We start from the raw sequence: 22,383 nt of genomic DNA, 5'->3' as shown, positions 1-22,383 counted from the left end.
CCTCTAAAAAGCCTGCTACCAGATGTATTGGTGCTCCATTGTATGTTATTTATTTCTTTTTTCTTACTGGTTTTAGAATAGTCTCTTTATCCTTGACCTTAGAGAATTTGCTTATTAAATGTGTTGAGGTAGTCTTCTTTGGGTTAAATCTGCTTGGCATTCTATAACCTTCTTGTACTTGATATAGATATCATTCTCTAGGTTTGGGAAGCTCTTTGTGATTATCTGTTTGAATAAACTTTCTACTCCTATCTCGTTCTCTACTTCTTCCTTAAGGTGAATACTCTTAGATTTGCTTTTTGGAGGTTACATTTTAGATCCTGTAGGCATACTTCATTGTTTTTAATTCTTTATTTTTTTGTCTCCCCTGACTGTGTATTTTCACATAGCTTGTCTTCAAGCTCAACAATTCTTTCTTTTGCTTGATCTATTCTGCTATTAAAGAATAGCATGTGTAATATCTTCTTCAGTATGTCAATTGCATGTTTCGGCTCCAGAATCTCTGCTTGATTTTTTAAAATTATTTCAATCTCTGTTCAATTTATCTGATAGAGTTCAGAATTCCTTCTCTGTGTTATCTTGATTTTCTTTGAGTTTCTTCAACAAAACTATTTTGAATTCGTTGTTTGAAAGGTCACATATCTCAGTTTCTCTAGGATTGTTCCCTGGTGCTTTGTTTAGTTCATTTGGTGAGGTCGGGTTTTCTTGGATGGCATTAATGCTAGCAGATATTCTTCTGTGTCTGGGCACTGAAGAGTTAGGTATTTATTGTTTTCTTCACTGTCTGGGCTTAATTGTAACCATCCTTCTTGGAAAGATGTTCCACATGTTTGAAAGGACTTGGGTGTTGTGACCTAAGCTGCATCTTCTTTACAGGGTGCCCCAATCCCAGCAATGCAGTGGTTCTTGCAGACTTCTAGGGGTACTGTATTGATGGTCTTGCACATGATCTGAGAGAATTCTGGGTACTGAGGGCCCCTGGACCAGGGTGGTTTCCAGGGGACCAGTTTCAAAAACCTTGGATGTCTGCTTGATGTTATATGGTACTGTATCTGGGCTGGCAGTCATATTGCAAGTTAAAATGTTGTGGGGTAGGGGTGGGGGGAGGGATAGCATTTGGAGATATACCTAATGTTAAATGATGAGTTACTGGGTTCAGAACACCAACACGGCACATGTATACATATGTAACTAACCTGCACATTGTGCACATGTACCCTAAAACTTAAACTATAATAATAATAAAAAATCCTCCTCACTCTTCCCTCCCCTTTCCAAAGTCAGAGGAGTCTCACCCTATGGTCTAACACCACTCCAGGCCATGAGGAGTACTGCCAGACAACTGCTGATGTTCCTTTAAGGTTTAGGTGAGCGTAAGTCAGTTTGTGGTGAATGCTGGCTAGCCTAGGATTCATCCTTCTGGGCACTGGGTTCCCATCTGGTCCACAGTATGTCCAAAAATGCCACCCACCAGTCAAGTCCAGGAACTGGGGACCCTGGGAGCCCAGGTGGTTCTCTACCCCCTGTGGCCATGCTGGTACCTGAAGCCAGCAAGTCTCAGAGGCTCACCTAAGGCCCTCAACACAGTATCTGGGTATCAATGCAGGTTACTGAGGGCCAAGGGCTCTTCAGTTACCCTGGGTGAATGCTGCCAGGACTGCATCATTTCCTTCAGGGCATTGGGTTCCCTTTTGGTTCAGGGTATGTCAAGAAATGTCATCTGGGAGCTAGGGCTTAGAGCAGGGGCCTCATTACTTTGACAGTTGTCCTATCCTGCTTTGTCTGAGCTGATATCCAAGATGTAAGACAAAGTCTTCCCCGTTCTTCCCTCTCCTCTCCTCAAGCAGAAGGAAGAGGTTTCTTTTGGAGCTGTGAAATGTGAAGCCTGGGATTAGGGGTTGGGTGATGCCAGCACGCTCTTGGCTGCCCCAGCTGGCGCAGTTGGTGTCTCTGAATATTGTGTGTCTTCCCCCAATCCATTGTCTCTGAGCCTAGTTCAGCACTAGGACTCACATACGTGTGCAGTCCTTATGTCCTAGACTGTCTTTCTAGTTTATTTAGAGACACAATGCATGGTAGATAGCCCTAGGTGGCAAGATTTGTGGGAACTTGATTTCAGACCCCTGCGGTAAGCAATACTGTCATGGCTAGCATTGGTTTAAATACTCCCTCCATGGGAAGGGCTTAGCTGAGTTTGGTTTGGTTTTCCTTTCTGCTCTAACAGCACAGCACTTTGTTCAATGCCTCACAATTGCTATGTTCTCCCTCCCTCAATGCCTAGAGTAAGGCTCTGTACACCATGGCACAGCTGCAAGTGTGGAGAGAGGGGAAAGGGTAGTGTCAGTGATTCAAGATTGTCTTACCTGTCTCTTACGCGCCTCTTTCAGGGATATGAAGTTAAAACCATGTACTGTGAGTGCTAATCTGATAATGTTTTCATTTTATGAAGGTGTTTTTTTTTCTGTGTACATAGTTGTTAACTTGGTATCTTTGAAGGGGAATGGTTGGTGTCTCCTATTCCACCATCTTGCTCTGCTCTGCCTAATTTGTGGAGACTCTTTATCGTGAAGAAATGTCAAAGTTTCTCAAATGTTTTTAGTACTTCTATTGTAACGATCATATAGTTTTGTTCATTCTGTTATTCTGATATGTTACATCTGTTGGTTTGTGTATGTCTACCCATCTTTATTTTATGCATTGTTTGAAAAAAATACTATCAGTTTTTTATAATGTTTGGTTGAATTCAGCAGTGAAGATAACAGGTGTTGGGCTTTTTTGATGGGTGAATTTTATTACTGATTTAATCAACTTACTCATTATTTGTTTGTTTTGATTTTCTATTTATTCCTAATACAATCTTGATATGTTGTATGTGTCCAAAAATTTACCCATTTCTTCCAGGTTATGAATTTATTGGCAAATAATTGGTCCTTATATTCTTTTATGAACCTTTGTGTTTCTATAGAACCAGATGTAATGTCTCCTTTTTGATCTCTGATTTTATTTATTTGGATCTTCTTTCTTATTTTTCTTAGTCTAATAAAAAGTTTGTCAATTTTGTTTTTCTTTTTTTTTTATTTTTATTTTTTTATTTTTTTTCTTTTATTATTATTATTATTATTATTATACTTTAGGTTTGGGGGGGAGGGGGGAGGGATAGCATTGGGAAATTTTGTTTTTCTTAAAAAAAGTCTTTGCTTTACTGATTTTTTGTACTTACATTTAGTCTGTATATTGTTTGTTTCTGCTATGATGTTTATTATTTCTTTTCCGACTTGTTTTTAGTAATGTTCTTCTTATATTTCTAGCTCCTTAAGGTGCAATGTTTTATATTTGAGAGCTTTCTTCTTGTTCATAAGGCATTTATTGCTATAAAGTTTCCTTCTAAAACTGGTTTTGCTGTGTCTCATGTATTATGGTTAGTCATGTTTCCACTGTCATTTGTCTCAAAAACTTTTCAAAAACATTTTTTAGTTCCTTCATTGACCCATTGATTTTAAAGGAACACGTTGCTTAAATTCCAAGTGTTTGTAAAGTTTCCAAGTTTTCTTCTCTTATTAATTACTAGTTGTATACCATTTGGATCAGAAAAGTTTCTTGATATAATTCTAACTTTTTTTAATTTGTTACGGCTTGTTTTAACACCTAACTTATCATCTATTCTGGAGAATATTCTATGTGCAGCTGAGGAGAATATGTTCTGCAGCTGTTGAATTAAATATTCCAAAAATGGCTGTTAGGTCTATTGGGTCTAGAATGTTCTTTAAATCCATTGTCTTTTTGTTGATTTTCTATCTAAAGTATCTTTCCATTGGGGAAAGTGGGGTGTTGAAGACTCCTACTATTATTGTATTGCAATCTCTCTCTCTCTCTCTCTCTCTCTCTAGAGTTATCAATATTTGCTTTATATACATATGTGTGCTCAAATGTTGAGTATATATATATATGTTTACAATTCTCATGTGCTTATGCTGTATTGATGCCTTTATCATTATATAATGATTTTCTTTTTTTCTCTTACTGTTTTTACTTAAAGTCTATTTTATTTGATTTACATATATCTGATCCTGCTCTTCTTTTGTTTCCAGCAGTATGGAATATCTCTTTCTATCATTTCACTTTCTGACTGAGTCCTTAAGGATATCATGTGTCTCTTGTAGGAGGCATATAGCTGAGTGTTGTTGTTTTTTTTAAAAATCCACTAACCCACTCTCTGTCTTTTAATTGAATAATTCAATCCATTGACATTCAAGGTAATTATTGATAGATTAAGATTAACTATTACTATTTCTTAATTGTTTTCTAGTCATTTGGTAGTTTTTTTTTCTTCATTTCTTCATCCTTCCTTTGTGGTTAAGTGATTTTGTTCTATTAGAGTTGTTTGACTCTTCTCTTTTTATTTGTAGTGTATTTATTATAGATCTGTACTGTGGTTATTCTGCGGCTCACAAAATTCGTATATTTATAACAGCTTATTTTACCATGATAACAACTTGTGATTCACTTTTTAAAAGAAAAAACAACCCTACACTTTTACTCTACCTCAGCCCATATTTTGAATTTTTGATGTCACAACTTACAACTTTTTAAATCGCATATTCTTCAACCAGTTTTGTAGCTATTGTTTTTAGTTGTTTCCTATATTATAGCTTCACTCCTAAGTTCTAGGATATTCGGAGTGGTAATCTTGGCTCTGGGTAGTTGCTACTTGAGTTTCTGTAGGAGAGAAAGAAGCTGGACAACTCCCACACTGCTATTTTGCTGATGTTATTCTCTCCATGATTCTCTTACTTTAATCAATGGTATCTTAAAACATGGCAAGTATAATAATGTAAAATAAAATAAAGAATAAACAGAAGAAGTCAATGAGAGAACATGTGTGAACTTGAGTTATATTCTTCCAACAAAAGAGAAATTAATATATATAGGTATGTTTTGTACCTTAAAGTAAAACATACCCTAAAACATAAGTTTAAAATATTTAAATATCAAGAATATGCTGAAACTTTTGTACTCAGTATGATGTATTGTGAGTTCTCAAAATCAGTATGCTTCTCTAAACACATGAAAATACAGATAGTGGAATGAGGTCCAGACACACTGGTTTGTCTTCACACATCCTTATATAATTAAGTTGGGTACTGGAAAGCAAAGGACAACAGCAAATTTTAATGACATGGACCCTGAGAGTTATTCACTTATGATTCATCTGTTTGTGGAAGAACTTCACCTATTTTCCAGTGTTCAAGTTTAAAATTAGTGTTCTCATTTTAAGAAGAGTATGTGGGATAGGAGATAGTATTTTGACCATTTGTGGAAAAAAACCATTTGCCATGCTCAAACAGCAGCATTTTCAGAAGTAGAATAGTATGGCAGATCTTTATTTTCAACTTGAAATCAACCCGGTTCCTATCTTTATTTTCTTGTGCATTGCAGAAGATAAGCCTGAAACTACAGTTTCTGAAGTTCCTTTCTCCATAGCTTCCTTCTCCCTTAGATTCCCCCATGAGAGGTACCTAAAGAAGACTTGGACAAAGTGAAAGACAAGGCATTATCTGGCAGCAGCTGCTGGTAGCAGCTGAGATCACCAACAGTAGCTTTCCTTGCTTCTGGAAGTTTTCCTAAGAAACATCCACTGCAGTACAATGGATAATTAGTGGGGGCATCACTAAGATTCCTGAACTTCGGAATTTTCTGGAAATAGCATTTTTGACCTTTCTTCCCTCAGTTCTTCCAATAGTTGCAGAAGCCTTTCGTTCCCTTTATTAATAGTCTCTACTCAAAAAATGAGAAATAAAATAAATTAATGTTTTATATTACTTTTGGATTCAGTCCATTACTGTCCCCAAATAATATTTTACAAATACATTTCAGGGAATCAATTCCACAGATGATTGTGAAACCACTAACTGGAATTATTGAAGCACTTTGCAAAACTCTCTGAACTTTGATATTTACTAAGTGACCTTAAAGGCCTAGCTTCATGGTACTTTACTTAAATTCAGAATGACACTTGGTAACTAATAATGAAAGATTTCAAACTCCAAACAGTGCAACTGAAACTTCTGCAGTACTATACTACTGAGAATATCTAACATGTTACTAATCAATGTCATTCTCACCTTGTGGGTTTCCTCTGCTAATGGACAAGGTAAATTGAAAGAAATCTAAACACTCAGCTACCATCTTAAATGTAACTTCATGTAATATCTAACTTCCTATGTCTCCATGTCTACAATTTTTTATGAACCAAAGAGGATTTATTCACTATGCTAGCAGAAATAGCATATTTTGTAAGAGTATAACAGAAATTAATTTTATGAAAAATTATCTCATTTTAACTTAAACAATGAGTAATATTTTCTTTGTTTTATAAGTTCTACAGTGTAAAAGACATTTAATATTGATTATGGAGATATGTGAATATACTCATGAAACTTTAAGTAGGAAACATGTCACTAGACAGATTCTAACCTTAAAATGTTCAGAAGTTTCTTATTTGTGATACAAGGGGAATGACTGATATTTTCATAATCTTACAGATGGTGATTTTTTATAGATTCATATATCAAAACATCAAATAATACATTTTAAATTCTGCAGTTTCTTTTATTTGTATAATACCTTAAGAAAGCTGCTAAAACTAATTAACATTAATATGAACTTAATATTTCAACAAGATTAGCAACATGTAAATCACAACATGAATATAATCAAAAAGTAGACTATATACTTAACTTACTTTGAAATGACAGTAAATTTTGCATTTCTGAGCTCACTAGCAAATGTTCAATAAATAAATACATAAATAATTACTTTTTGTAGCTTTATGTTATTGTTCACTGATTTGTTTTCTCCTCAACAGTCATATATTTTCTATATTAACTATCTTTTCGAATGCAGGCCTTGCATATTAAAGAACTATATCGTAACATTAGCAGTGGAACCACGTGGGTCAAAAATCATGGACAATCAAGGGTGTGTGGCCATTAATGAAGAATACAAATTTTGTAATTATCTAAAACTTTATAGTATTTCAACAAATGTAATGGAGGGTAATACTGGAAATCCAATTATCAATTTATGAGAGTATCTTTTCCCTCAGCCGCTCTTCTCAAAGCTATGCCACTTTATTTGATTCTAGGTAAAGAGCTTTAGGTTTTACACTATTATCTATCACAGTATTATCTATCACATGATTTGCTAGTTTTATTTGTTGTGCAAAATCAACCTTGATCTGTGCCAAAATGGAAAAAAAAGGAAATTCTCCTGTTATTTCCTTTGTTAACTGAACTGATACAGGTACATTTTTTCAAATAAAGATTAAATAGATTAAAGTAGAATGCAAAGAAGAAAAATAGTACTATTTTGAAATGACTGGAATTAGAGAAGCATATGCACTATACTTTCTTACTTACTTTCTTAAAAGCACTATAAAAAGAATGATGACAAATTCTTCCTTATCTGCTATTCCAGTTGAAAACTTGTCTCCTCCAATGAACTCTTTGTAAGAGTAAACTTGAGCAAAATGTCTTGTAAATTTGGGTCGCACCTATATTTCTTAAAGGAGAAAGTAACTCATTGGGTTACTTTCAATGTCTTGGGTAGAGAGAAACATCTTTGTGTATTCAGTAGCATTGGCTCAACTGCATCCCGCCATAATTCATTTGTTAAAGTCCAAACTCCCAATATCTAAGAATGTGACTGGATTTGCAGAAGGAGTGCTTAAAGATGTAATTAAGTTAAAGGTCAATGATTCAGGTGAGTCCTACTCCAATATAACTGGTGTCTATATAAGAAGAGAAAATAAGGACACACCATATAGAGAAAGACCACATAAAGGCATAGAGAGAATACAACAATTTACAAGGCAAAGGAAGAGGCCTCAGGAGAATCCAAACGAATTGACAGCTCTATCTCAAACTATTAGCCTCCAGAACTGTGAGAAAATAAATTTCTGTGAAATCTGTAGTACTTTGTTATGGTAGCTCTAGCAGATGAATACCATGATATTTACACAATTTATTAAAAGAACATTAATAACTAAAAATCATTTTTTACTTTTTACTCGAGTGTGTATATATATATATATATATATATATATATATATATATGTAGCCACCACACAGATTTTAGGGGATAGTCATCAGAATTTGGTAATTATATCTTGGGCATATTGTCCTGCTGATTTTTGTCTTGTTGAATACTTTATGTTTATATATATCTGTATTCATCTATATTCAGAATCTAGTAAATCAAATCTAAGAAATATTTTTCATATCATTAATGAAGGACATACTTTGTGAATTGCTTATGCTAATAAAATTTTTTTTAATGGTAGTTGATATTTCAGTTCTGAACAATAAAATCAGCACGCCAATTCTTTTGGAAACCATGCTATTTGAAAGACAAACTTGACAGAAAATTTGTAATTGTAACCTATTATAATGTTCGTTGAATTTGTATTGGCCATTATTTCTTCCATCAAGTCATAAGTTATTTATACTTATATAAAGATAGGTTGTCAAGAAAATTATTTTTAATTATGAATATCCTTTCAGAATTGTATAAATTTTATATTCATCTGCTAGAGTTGCCATAACAAAGTATCAAGGGTGACAATTAGTATTGTAGAGCAGAGTTGCTTCTAAATCTCTTTTAAACTGATCATTACAGTACCCAATGCATTACAATTAATTGCCATTGTACTTCTTTGGGATGCTCAATTTGTTTCAAATCTCACTAAGAAGCTGGCTTCTGTGTATATTTCATGTGCCCCCATTAAGCTTTGGCATAACAAAAGGTCCCATGCTTTCTTTGACTTTTCCTACTACAGACTAAGTTTCAATAATTTCTGTATGAAATTCCAGTGCCTTTTAGTGGGAAAAACGATTTTTAGAAACAAACCTAAACTATGAAAAACTCCTTCAGGTTTGAAATTATCGTTGACTAAGAAAAATAATTTTTGGCCGGGCGGGGTGGCTCACACCTTCATCCCAGCACTTTGGAGGGCCAAGGCGCGCAGATCACTTGAGGCCAGGAGTTGGAGACCAGTCTGGCCAACATGATGAAATGCTTTCTCTACTAAAAATTCAAAAAATTAGCCGGATGTAGTGGCACACACCTGTAATTCCAGCTTCTCAAGAGACTGAGGCAGGAGAATCACTTGAACCCGGGAGGCAGAGGTTGAAGTGAGCCGAGATCGCGCCACTGCACTCTAGCCTTGGCAACAGAGCAAGACTGTTAAAAATAAAGAAAGATTTAAATGATTTCCTTTAATTTATGTCCCTTTCTTCCTTGGACTAAATATCCTGCAATCATAAGAAAATGTAAGAGTATCTCAGGAGGTTACACAGGGCAGGGAAGGTTAGATTTTCCAATACGGAGGAGACACTCAGCAGAAAACTGTGCATCCATGCTTGAGGGTCTGGGTCAGAGAAGCTGTCATGTGTCACCTAACAAGGCTCTAGGGCCAGTTCTGTAACTAGCAAACGCTTCCCTCAAAGTAAAGATGTCACTTCTCTGAACTTAGTCTTCTCATCTGCACACTAAAGCTGTTGTGCCACTAGCTTCCTTCCCGTTCTCTCTGATTTATGATGATTCAAATTTAAAGATTTTTCTTTAGTTATATTCTTAAGTTCTCATAACAAATAGAATGTAAATACTATTTTCTATCACTTGTTCCGTAATTACTGAAGAAACATAAATTATATGCTATTTAAATTGTGGTGTTGTTCAACATTCTATAGGTATATATACCTATAGAATATAAGAGTATATATATATGTACATTCGTCTATGCACCTATTTTTTATGTCAATAATATGTCTCATCTGATACCTGAATTCTAACTATGGTAAGAATGCATGCCATCAAATACAAACAAAATGCCACAAAACTAAACAAAATGTTTTATATCTGGAGATGACTTGCTACATTTCAGATTTTTTTATGCTACAGTCGTATTTCTTGTCTCTCTTTCCCAAAACACAATCATTGCTGATGTGTGCACCCTAAACTGACAGCTTGAGCTTAACTTGGTATAGTTGTAGATAAGCTCAGTTTAAATTAATGCTGATAAAACCTCCAGAATTGCTGAAGAGACCATACTATGTTAGTAGAAGTAGAGAAAGTGAAATGAGCTTCTTGTCCTGTTAGCTGACTTGAGATCCATTAAAGATTTTAAGTGGAGAAATAAAATGACCAGATGAAAGGTCATTAATTTATACACAGGAAAATAGATTATAAAGATGAGAGGTCAGGATCAGGAAACTAGTTATGGTTGCTGTAATCCCAGAAGAAAATGGTTGAGAGACGATGATATCAAAGATTATTGCCAGGGTTTTTTTGCGTCTGTTGTGTTTGTTTGTTTGTTTGTTTTGACAGAAAAAAATTGAGTGAAAGGGAACACCACAATTGCAAAAGTTCAGTTATTATTGAGAGAGGCAATGAGAATGATTTACATGAATTTCCCCCCAAAAAATGTTCTGTCAATAATTACTATATTACGAATAAATAGAGCATGGAATATTTTTACAGCTGACTCAGAGAAAATAGCTATTACAGCAAACCTATGTCTATATTGAAATTCATATATACATTCAAAGAATATTACTCTATACCATTTATCTCAAGAGAACTAATCTTCAAAGCAAAAGAAATCAGCAACATGTTTTTAATTAAAACTTTAACTTCCTTCAAAAATGTCTTTTGGGCCGGGCACGGTGGCTCACGCCTGTAATCCCAGCACTTTGGGAGGCTGAGGAGGGTGGATCACTAGGTCAGGAGATCGAGACCATCCTGGCTAACACGGTGAAACCCCGTCTCTACTAAAAAATATACAAAAAAAATTAGCTGGGCATGGTGGCGGGCGCCTGTAGTCCCAGCTACTCAGGAGGCTAAGGCGGGAGAATTGCGTGAATCCAGGAGGCAGAGCTTGCAGTGAGCAGAGATCGAGCCACTGCACTCCAGCCTGGGCAACTGAGCAAGACTCTGTCTCAAAAAAAAAAAAAAAAGTCATTTTTATTTATCTGTTAAGAACAGATAATTCATTCATAAGGCATTCAAGTCAAAAAAGAATTTTTTTTTTTTTGGCAGATTTACCTAGTGGAAACAACATTTGTATTTAGCTTCAAAAGTAAATTAAGTGGAGGAAAATGAAGATTTTCATTAATAACCTTAATATTAACAGACAATGGTGGTACTGAGGAGAACATCTATCTCTTTTAGGCTTCAGAAGGAAATGATGTTTTTCAGTGTCAACAAATTAATCTCAACTGTGTGGTTTGCCCACCAAATATCATGCCTGTAATAATATACTGTACTTAGCCTACCACGTTTTAAAATGATTGGTTTCCAACTATCAAGGCATAGAAGAGAATATATAGATAGTTGAAGAGTTAAAGAAATTATAGCATAAGAAGCATGCAAAAAGATACAGTTATAGTATTATAATGACTGTCTTGAGATATTTGAAAACATTTATGAAGGGGAGCAAGTTAGCTTTTGATGAGGACTGTCACAGTCAGTGAAGCAGGTAACAGTATTATCCAACATCGAATGACAAGTCAAGTGATTTTCTAAAAGTGTGACCTTTACGGATATTGCCATATGTCAGGGGTGGTGGTAGAAGAGTTGATCTCCTCTGAGCCCTCCACGTTTTAAGTTGTATGATTCAAAATTATACATACAAACCTTATTTTAATTACACTCTATTTTAAAAACTGCAGTTATCTTTTGAGTTGATTTTATAATTTATTTTTGTTTTAATTGCTGACAAGCTCACAAGAAGTTCCTTGGAAAACATATTTCACTACACAATTGAGAGATCTTCACTTGTAAGCACTGTTAAGAAAAATATGTTAGACAGAAGTTAATGAGGTTAAAGAGTCACCACTTTCTATCTCCAGGCTGCGTAGATGACAGCTATGAAATGCGTTTGCCCTGCAGTTCCCTGTCAAATTTCTTCTATGTGGAGCCGCCTCCCTCAGCCCAAAACACAACATTCCAGCTCCCCGCTCTCTCCTACAGGAACACTGACTGCTGTTCTGTGTAAAGAGGGGGTGGGGCCTTGTCTTTCACGCAAGCCTGGCTCAATTGGGCACCTCACCACTGGGGATGCAGCCACCCCTAATACCCCTAGAATGTCTGTCCTCTGATGTGTCTGCACCAGTCTCCTTTGCGAGTGACCACAGCTCTGTCCACAGAATTGTGTGCAGGGGAGATGTCCCCCTCTCTACATCTGTGCCCAAGCACTGGGGCCACCTGGCTCCTAGGATGGATCTATACTCCCTTGCAAGGCAAGCACGGTGCCTGTGTGCCTGCTGAAAGTGGTCTAGTCACTTTCAGCCCACAAGCAGGTTTCTCTTGCACACAGGAAAGTGGAATGAACAAAATTAGGAATCAACAAAAAAAGTTTATCATAATCTTAACTATTTTGATATAAAGAAACATTCCAAGTCTATTTCTCTGGTTAAATAAACACTGGAAATCTTGGCTCCGTGAATTGTTTGAGGCATGAATTAACTATGTTATTGTTCTGTGCGGTATTATCAAAGAAAAATTTTTGTGTTCCTCAATATGTTTATATTGTCCAGTAATTAGAAAAGAGCCTAGTGAATTTATTTATTTTTTATTTTTATTTTTATTTTTTGAGACGGAGTCTCGCTCTGTCACCCAGACTGGAGTAGAATGGCGCAATCTCAATTCACTGCAAACTCTGCCTCCTGGGTTCAAGCGATTCTCCTGCCTCTTCCTCCTAAGTAGCTGGAATTACAAGGGCGCACCACCATGCCCAGCTAATTTTTTTTGTATTTTTAGTAGGAATGGGGTTTCATCATGTTGGCCAGGCTGGTCTCGAAGTCCTGACCTCAAGTGATCTGCCTGCCTCAGCCTCCCAAAGTGCTGGGATTACAGGCATGAGCCACCGCGCGCAGCCCATGAATTTAATCCAAAACAATAAAAACCTTAAATCCCTCAAAATACTACCTCCTTACATTGAATTGTTCTGAGAAGAAAATGCAGGGCTCTGTTTACTGATGAGAGTAGAAAAGAAAAAAAAAAAAGGAATACCTGAGCTAAGTGATAAAATTGGCATATTTCTCGACCAAAAAGCTCATTTAATTAGCCAGAGATAGGGTATATGTACTCAAGGGGAATACATTAAATAGGTTTGTACATTTTTCCTTCTAGAGAGCCTTCCTACAAATTTATGCATCACGTGATCCACAAGACATAATTTCATCTTCATTAGCAAAGATCTTCTCGTCACATATCTTAGTCATCTGAGTTCTATCATTTGTTTTGACCTAGAAACCCTAATGGAATGTGTAATTATTCTAAGAAGAGAATATAATTCAGTGATAAAAAAATTTTATCTCTAATATGATTATTTATTACAGCAAAAAGTATTTATACTTTTTTTTGTTTTTTATTATTGCAAGTGAAATCTTGTGATTTTCCAGACATTAAACATGGAGGTCTATATTATGAAAGTATGTGTAGACCATACTTTCCAGTAGCTGTAGGAAAATCTTACTCCTATTACTGTGATGAATCTTTTGAGACTCCTTCAGGAAGTTACTAGGATTACATTCATTGCACATAAGATGGATGGTCGCCAACAGTACCATGTCTCAGTAAGTAAACCTCTGGACAGCCATATATGTATAAAACTTTCAAAGATTGAAGAGAGGAGAGCATATAAGTGATTACACTTGACTTATATAACAGAAATAGGGCCAAGAAAAGAGTTGTTCAAGCAAAATGACCAAAATAGATCTTTTCTATTATGAGTTCTTGAAAATCACATGAGAAATAAATATAGAGACTTTATGAGAATATCTATATAATTTATACATATTTTAATTATAAAAACTTAAGTAATATTAAATATTGATATTTCTTTTTGTACAAACCTGTGTTAGTAATTTTAGTTCATATTCAGTTATACGTTGTTTTTGGATGTTTATGCAATCTTATTTAAATATTTTAAAAATAATTGTAATATACTATTTTGAGCACATTTTTGTGTCTCATTTACTTTATTCATTTATCATTGTTATGGTCCTTAGGAAAACGTTATTTTCCTTATTTGGAAAATGGACATAATGAAAATTATGGAAGAAAGTTTGTACAGGGTAACTCTATAGAAGTTGCCTGCCTTCCTGGATATGGTCTTCCAAATGAGCAGACCACAGTTACATGTATGGAGAATGGCTGGTCTCCTCCTTGCAGATGCATCTGTGTCACTAAGTACGCTGCTCTGAGATCCCAGCAAGTTCATGTCTTTCTAAGTAACACAGATGACATGCTAAGACTCATCTATACTAACTGCGGCAAAATATTTTTGTCAACTTGTTTCGCCATCAGACCTATTTAGTTTTATTTTTTCAATTCTGTATAAACAAATATACACATTTCTTGATAAGTTCATAGTAAAATAAATGCTCCCATTATTGGGCATTAGTCAAGAATACAGTAAAAGAGTTTGAACACATTACTTGTTGGTTAAATAAAACCAAACACCGCATATTCTCACTCACAGGTGGGAATTGAACAATGAGAACACATGGACACAGGAAGGGGAACATCACACTTCGGGGACTGTTGTGGGTTGGGGGGAGGGGGGAGGGATAGCATTGGGAGATATACCTAATGCTAGATGACGAGTTGGTGGGTGCAGCGCACCAGCATGGCACATGTATACATATGTAACTTACCTGCACATTGGGCACATGTACCATAAAACCTAAAGTATAATAATAATAATAATAATAAAAGAAAAAAAAAAGACATATTGAAACGGCATCATTGTCTGGAGTAAATACCCGAGGTTCCTCATCTGGCACTGAGAAGATTAAGGACATGGACACACACAAGGAGTGAGTATAGGATCGCAGGTTTAATAGGCAAAAGAAAGAGAAAGGAGAACAGCTCTGTCTCTTGTGAGAGAGAAGGGCACCCAAAAGTGAATTCCGGCCCCTGCTGGGGTGCACTGGATTTTATAAACAGGCTTGAGGAAGCAGTGTCTGATTTACATAGGGCCCAAAGATTGATTGGACCAGGTGTGATATTTACATAATGTGCTAGGAAGCTGGCCGCCCCACTCTAATCTTATTATGCAAATGGGATCTTTGCCTGGCCAGCGCCACGTTGCCTTTTCCTTACTGTACACGTGGCTGGCAAAGAGAAGGGAAGATGGAGTTGCCATATGAACATGCCTAGTTCCAGGTAGCCTTTTCCTATTGACACAACTGCTGCCATTCACCTTGCAAGCTTCCAGCTTGCTTGTCTATGTTTACATCTCTGTTTTACAGGTTCCTCTTTGTTAGAAAAAGAAATGATTTGGGGGCTCCTATTATTAAAAGGAAAACTTTATCAAGGACTCCTGTACCCTCATTATCTGCCTAAATAATTTCTTCTTAACTCCTGTATCAATATTAAAATGTACTTTGGAATCAATCATTTGACTCAAAATAATTATACATTTATAGTTTAAAATAGAAAGTAAATACAATGATAGCCAGTAATGTCATTCATACATTCAAACAGTCATAGGACACTTTTACAATAAAGTTATCTAACTTTCTCTATTATATGTAAGTACAAATGGATTTTCTGGGATATTGTGCATATTCAACTCTAGAAGGTTTCCTATATTATTTATTCCAATATACATTTATAGCAACAGTTCTTCTTAGGTGTTTTACATGTTAATGATTGGTGATGTCACATTTTAATATTTACAAATTGAGTGGCTATAAACTGTTTTACCATTGTAGTGTAAATTTGCATTTCCTTTATTACTAATTGGGTTTGGAATATATATTCACAGTTTAATTGGTATTTAATGGTTCTAATCTTTGAAAATGCAGTTTTATGGTTTTTTTACTTACCTTTTTGGGAGTTTTGGTATTTATTAGTTGGAATCATCTTACTAATTCTGAATATAAAATCTCTTTTAATTATATGTAATCCAAATGCATTCTTTTTTGTGGCTAGTATTTTTCTTTCCTTTTTTATGTATTATGAATATAAGTTGCTCATTTTACTAAATAATCGTCAATCTTTTCTTATGATGAATATTTTTTGTTTCTATTTAAAGGAATACTTCAAAAACACAGAGCCATTATACTATTCTTTATTGTAAAAAGTTACGTTACCTTTTTTCATATTTTAAAATTTTGTGTTGATTTTATTCATGATAATAGCTATATTTTATTTTTAAATAAAATATGGTAAACTCAACATTTCCCTAACAATTTTTATAGTACCTTTCTCATACAGTATATGTTATATTGTATATTTTGTCCCCTCCCCTCCCCTCCCATCTTCTTTTTCTCTTTCACAATGTGTCCCCTCCCCTCCCCTCCCCTTCCCTCTTTCTTTTTCTTTCTCTCTCTTTCTTTGTTTTTCTTTCTTTCCTTCCTTCCTTTCTTTCCTTCCTTCTTTCTTTCCTTCCTTCTCTCTTTCCTTCTTTCTTTTGCTGTCTTTCTTTCTCTTCCTATATCTTTTTTCTTTCTTTCTTCCTTTTTGTTCTCTTTTTTCTCTTCCTTTCTTTCTTTTCTTTCTTTCTCTTTCTTTTATTTTTTCTCTTTCTTTCTTTCTGCTGTTAAGAGTGAACTACTTTTTCCCCCTTTCCTTTCCTTTCCGTTCTTTTCTTTTCTTTCTTTCTCTTTCTTCTTTCTTTCTTTCTCTTTCTTTCTCCTTCCTTCCTTCCTTCTTTTCTTTTTTCTTTCTTCTGGCTAATAATATGCTTTGATTGAATATGCAATTTCTCCTGATATCAAACAACTCAATCAAGTTTTATGCCTCTTGTTTTGGATTTGGAGTTGTTTGAAGAATCAACTACTTATTTTCTTTCTTTCTCTCTTTCTTTCTTTCTTCTTTCTTTCTCTTCCTTTCTTTCCTTTCTGTCTTTCCTTCCTTCCTTCATTCCTTTCTTTCTTTTTTTTATTTTCTTTCCATTTTCTTCCTTTCTTCCTTCCTTTCCTTTCTTTATTTTCTTCACTATCCCAAGTGTGTCTGGCTCAAGTTATTCTTGAGAATGTTACTGTTTTACTCTTCATGCTAGACCCTGTACTTTAGTCAAGTTATTTAGCTACTTTATGGTGGTAATATAATTAACAAGTCTTAGCTTCATCTTCAGATTGTGATATCAACATTATATTTTCAATGTACAGTCAATTGTCAGTGAATCACAATACTCTCCAATTTAATAAAATCTAAATTCCTCATAACCATGTTGTGAAAATAAGCAGAAAAATTTAAATATACTTGAGTGAGTACAGTAGACATATATTGGAGTGTGTCCTGCATGAGTGCAAACTGGCTGTGGTTTCCTTTAAAATAGTCACTTAAGGAAAACATTTACCAAATAAATCACAGAATATCAATTTTTCTGGACTTGTAAAACTTGAAATACTGGTGCCTTTTGAATGATTCTTCTGAAGTTAGAGTAGTCTGTCCTTATCCGTGGGAGACAAAAGCTGCATTAGTCCCTCTTATCCACACGGGGTATGTTCCAAGCCCCCCAGTAGATGCCTGAAATAGTTAATACTATAAAACCCAAGTAGGCTACATTTTTCCATCTGATAACTGTGAAGACTACTAAGTGACTAACAGGCGGGCAGTATAAACTGTGTATACACTAGACAAAGGGAGGATTCATGCTCTGGGCAGGATAGAGTTGAATGGCAAAGGATTTCATCACACTACCCAGAATATTTTTTTTTTATTGCTAAGTATTATTCCATTGTATCATATGTCACAGACTGTTAATCTATTCACTTGTTGAAAGGCATTTGCATAGCTTTTGGCATTTGTGAATCACGCTGGTAAGAAAAATATTCACCTACAGTTTTTATATAAACACAAATTTATTCCTCATGGCTTCATATCTAGGAGTGGCTTTGTTGGATAAATGGTATGTCTCTGTGTGTGCTTTTTTTATTACTATACTTTAAGTTCTGATTTACATGTGCAGAATCTGCAGACTTGTTACATAGGTATATATACATGTGCCATGGTGGTTTGCTGCACCCATCAACCCGTAATCTAGGTTGTAAGCTCCGCGTGCATTAGCTATTTGTCCTAATGTTATCTCTCCCCTTGCCTCCCATGTCCCAAAAGGCCCTAGTGTGTGATGTTCCTCTCCTTGTGTCCTTGTGTTCTCATTGTTCAACTCCCACTTATGAGTGAGAACATGTAGTGTTTGGCTTTCTGTTCCTGTGTTAGTGTGCTGAAGATGATGGTTTCCAGCTTCATCCATGCCCTGCAAGGGACATGAACTCATTCTTTTTTATGGCTGCATGGTATTCTATGGTGTATATTTGCCACATTTTCTTTATCCAGTCTATCATTGATGGGCATTTAGATTGGTTCCAAGTCTTTGCTGTTGTAAATCGTGCTGCAATAAACATGTGTGCATGTATCTTTATAGTAGAATGATTTATAACCCTTTGTGTATATATTCAGTAATGGGATTGGTGGGTCAAATGGTATTTCTGGTTCCGGATGCTTGAGGAATCGCCACTCTGTCTTCCACAATGGTTGAACTAATTTGCACTCCCACAGACAGTGTAAAAGTATTCCTATTTCTCCACACCCTCAACAGCATCTGTTGTTTACAGACGTTTTTACGATCACCATTCTAACTAGTGTGAGATGGTATCTCATTGTGGTTTTGATTTGCATTTCTCTAATGACCAGTGATGATGAGCTCTTTTTCATGTATTTGTTGGCTGCATAAATGTCTTCTTTTGAGAACTATCTGTTCATATCCTTGACTACTTTTTAATGGGGTTGTTTTTTTCTTATAAATCTGTTTAAGGTCCTTGTAGATTCTGGATATTAGCCCTTTGTCAGATGGATAGACTGCAAAAATTTTCTCCCATCCTGTATATTGCCTGTTCACTCTGATGATGGTTTTTTTTTTTTTTTTTTTCTTTTTGTGCTGTGCAGAAGTTCTTTAGTTTAATTAGATCCCATTTGTCAATTTTGGCTTGTGCAGCAATTGCTTTTGGTGTTTTAGTCATGAAGTCTTTGCCTTTGCCTATGTCCTGAATGGTACTGCCTAGGTTTTCTTCTAGGGGTTTTATGGTTTTAGGTCTTAAAACCATCTTGTGTTAATTTTTGGATTAGGTGTAAGGAAGCGGCCCAGTTTCAATTTTCTGCATATGGCTAGCCAATTTTCCCAACACCATTTATCCAACAGGGAATCCCTTCAACATGGCTTGTTTTTGTCAGGTTTGTCAAAGTTCAGATGGTTGTAGATGTGTGGTGTTATTTCTGAGGCTGTTCTATTGGTCTATATATTTGTTTTGGTACCAGTACCATGCTGTTTTAGTTACTGTAGCCTTGTAGTATAGTTTGAAGCCAGGTAGCATGATGTCTTCAGCTTTGTGCTTTTTGCTTAGGATTGTCTTGGCTATATGGGATCTTTTTTGGTTCCATATGAAATTTAAAGTAGTTCCTTCTAGTTCTGTGAAGAAAGTTAATGATAGCTTGATGGGAATAGCTTTGAATCTATAAATTACTTTGGGCAGTATAGCCATTTTCACAATATTGATTTTTGCTATCTATGAGGATGGAATGTTTTCTCATTTGTTTGTGTCCTCTCTTATTTCGTTGATCAGTGGTTTGTAGTCCTCCTTGAAGAGTTCCTTCACATCCTGTGTAAGTTGTATTCCTTGGTATTTTATTTTCTTTGTAACAATTGTGAATGGAAATTCACTCATAATTTGACTCTCTGTTTGTCTATTATTGTTGTATAGGAATGCTCGTGATTTTTGCACATTGATTTTGTATCCTGAGACTTTGCTGAAGTTGCTTAAGAGCTTAAGGAGTTTTTGGGCTGAGACGATGGGGTTTTCTAAATGTAGAATCATGTCATCTGCAAACAGAGACAATTTGACTTCCTTTCTTCCTATTTGAATACCCTTTATTTCTTTGTCTTGCCTGATTGCCCAGGCCATAATTTCCAACACTATATCAATACTAGACAGATTGACAAGACAGAAAATTATCAAGGATATTCAGGACTTGAACTCAGCTCTGGGCCAAGTGGACCTAATAGACATCTAGAGAACTCTCCACCCCAAATCAACAGAATATACATTCTTCTCGGCACCACATAGCACTTATTCTAAAATCGACTCCCTAATTGGAAGTAAAAGACTCCTCAGCAAATGCAAAAGGATGGAAATCATAACAAACCTTCTCTCAGACCACAGTGCAATAAAATTAGAAGTCAGGATTAAGAAACTTACTCAAAACCACACAACTACATGGAAACTGAACAACGTGCTCCTGAATAACTACTGGGTAAATAACAAAATTAAGGCAGAAGTAAATAAGTTCCTTGAAACCAGTGAGAAGGGAGACACAACATACCTGAATCTCTGGGACACAGCAAAAGCAGTGTTTAGAGAGCAATTTACAGCACTAAACGCCACATCAGAAAGTGGGAACGTTCGAAAATCCACCCCTAACATCACAATTAAAAGAACTAGGGAAGCAAGAGCAAACAAATTCAAAAGCTAGCAGAAGATAAGAAGTAACTAAGAACAGTGCAGACCTGAAGGAGATAGAGACAAGAAAAACCTTTCAAAAATCAATGCATCCAGGAGCTGGTTTTTTGAAGATTAACATAATAGATAGACCACTAGCCATACCAAAAAAGAAAAAAAGAGAGAAGAATCAAATAGACACAATAAAAAATGATAAAGAGGATATCACCACTGATTCCACAGAAATACAAATTACCATCAGAGAATACTATAAACACCTCTACACAAATAAACTAGAAAACCTGGAAGAAATGGATAAGTTCCTGGACACATACACCCTCCCAAGACTAAACCAGGAAGAAGTCGAATCCTTGAATAGCCCAACAACAAGTTCTAAATCTGAAGCAGTAATTAATAGCCTACCAACCGAAAATAGCCCAGGTCCAGACAGATTCACAGCCAAATTCTATCAGAGGTACAAAGAGGAGCTAGTACCATTCCTTCTGAAACTAATCCAAACAATAGAAAAAGGATTCCTCCTTATTTTATGAGGCCACCATCATCCTGATACCAAAATCTGACAGAGACACAACAGAAAAAGAAACTTTTAGGCCGATATCCCTGATGAACATCGATGCAAAAATCCTCAATAAAATACTGGCAAACTGAATCCAGCAGCACATCAAAAAGCTTATCCACCACGATCATCCTTGGGATGCAAACTGGCTTCATCCCTGGGATGCAAACTGGCTTCATCCCTGGGATGCAAACTGGCTTCATCCCTGGGATGCAAACTGGTTCAACATGCAAATCAATAAACGTAATCCACCACATAAATCGAACCCATGACAAAACCACATGATTATCTCAATAGATACAGAAAAGGCTTTCGATAAAATTCAACACCACTTCATGCTAAAAACACTCAATAAACTAGGTATGGATGGAATATATCTCAAAATAGTAAGAGTTATTTATGACAAACCCATAGCCAATATCATACTGAATGTGTGTGTTTATTTTTATAAGAAATAGACAAACTGTTTTCCTAAGTGATCATATATTCTACCTTCACATACTCAGTGTATGCGAGTTCCAATTGTTCCACAACCTCACCAGCCTTTGAGACAGTGGTTGTTTTTCCATTAAGTTATCCATTCTAATATGCATGTAATGGTATCACATTCCCTAGTGACTAATGCTGCTGAGCATTTTCTTTGTACTTATTTACCATCTATGTACCTCCTTTAGTGAGGTACCTCCTTTAGTCCAAATTTTTTGCCCATTTTTCATTGGGTTGTTTGATTCTTTACTGAATTTTGAGATAACTTAATATATTGTGGCTACAAGTCCTTCACTGAGTAAATATTTTAGAAATATTTTTCTTGCATCTCTAGCTTTACTTTTATTTCTCTTAGTGTCTCTTTCAATGAGCAAATGTATTTAATTTTGATGTTATCCAGTATATCAAATATTTCATTTATGGATTATGCTCTTTGTGCCATCTAAAATTTCCTTGGCCTAAACCAAGGCCATGTACAGTTCTAGAAGTTAACATTTTACACATAGTTATATGATCAATTTTGAGTCAATTTTTGTATGAAGTATGAGAAATATGTTGAGGGTTTTTATTTTGCATTTGGATGCCTTACTATTCCAGTATCACTTGTTTAAAAGATTGTGTTTTCTTTATTGAATTGCCTTTGCTCCACTATTAAATTGGAAACATCTTCAAGAAAATCTTGTAAAAACAGCTAAAGAGGAAAAAGTGACATTCAATTAGGCTTGTTGGACAATCAATGGTAACCATTAGGCTAGCTTTCCCATTGACCCACTTCCTTATAGCTTGTCACTGATTACTAGTCCAGGATAA

At 35.4% G+C, this 22,383-nt stretch overlaps 2 protein-coding genes across 2 annotated transcripts in view; both read left to right on the top strand.

Annotated features, from left to right (window-relative positions):
* Nucleotides 1–5,997: 5,997 nt before the first annotated feature.
* LOC100451648 (complement factor H-related protein 4) overlaps nucleotides 5,998–22,383 on the top strand; it is a 76,367-nt gene continuing 59,981 nt past the window's right edge. Inside the window, exon 1 of the mRNA XM_002809670.3 lies at nucleotides 5,998–6,096. The gene's annotated coding sequence lies outside the window, so the exon portion shown is untranslated. The remainder of the gene's footprint in view (nucleotides 6,097–22,383) is intronic.
* LOC100453135 (complement factor H-related protein 3) overlaps nucleotides 6,097–22,383 on the top strand; it is a 34,934-nt gene continuing 18,647 nt past the window's right edge. The window contains 3 exon segments of the mRNA XM_003780291.3: nucleotides 6,097–6,151; nucleotides 13,443–13,637; nucleotides 14,073–14,245. Coding sequence (XP_003780339.3) covers nucleotides 6,097–6,151; nucleotides 13,443–13,637; nucleotides 14,073–14,245 — 423 coding nt within the window.

This window comes from Pongo abelii, chromosome 1 (assembly GCF_028885655.2).
Source record: "Pongo abelii isolate AG06213 chromosome 1, NHGRI_mPonAbe1-v2.0_pri, whole genome shotgun sequence".
NCBI classification, from domain to species: Eukaryota; Metazoa; Chordata; class Mammalia; order Primates; family Hominidae; genus Pongo; species Pongo abelii.
Note: the sequence above shows the minus strand (reverse complement) of the source record. Positions and strands in the feature narration are given on the sequence as shown.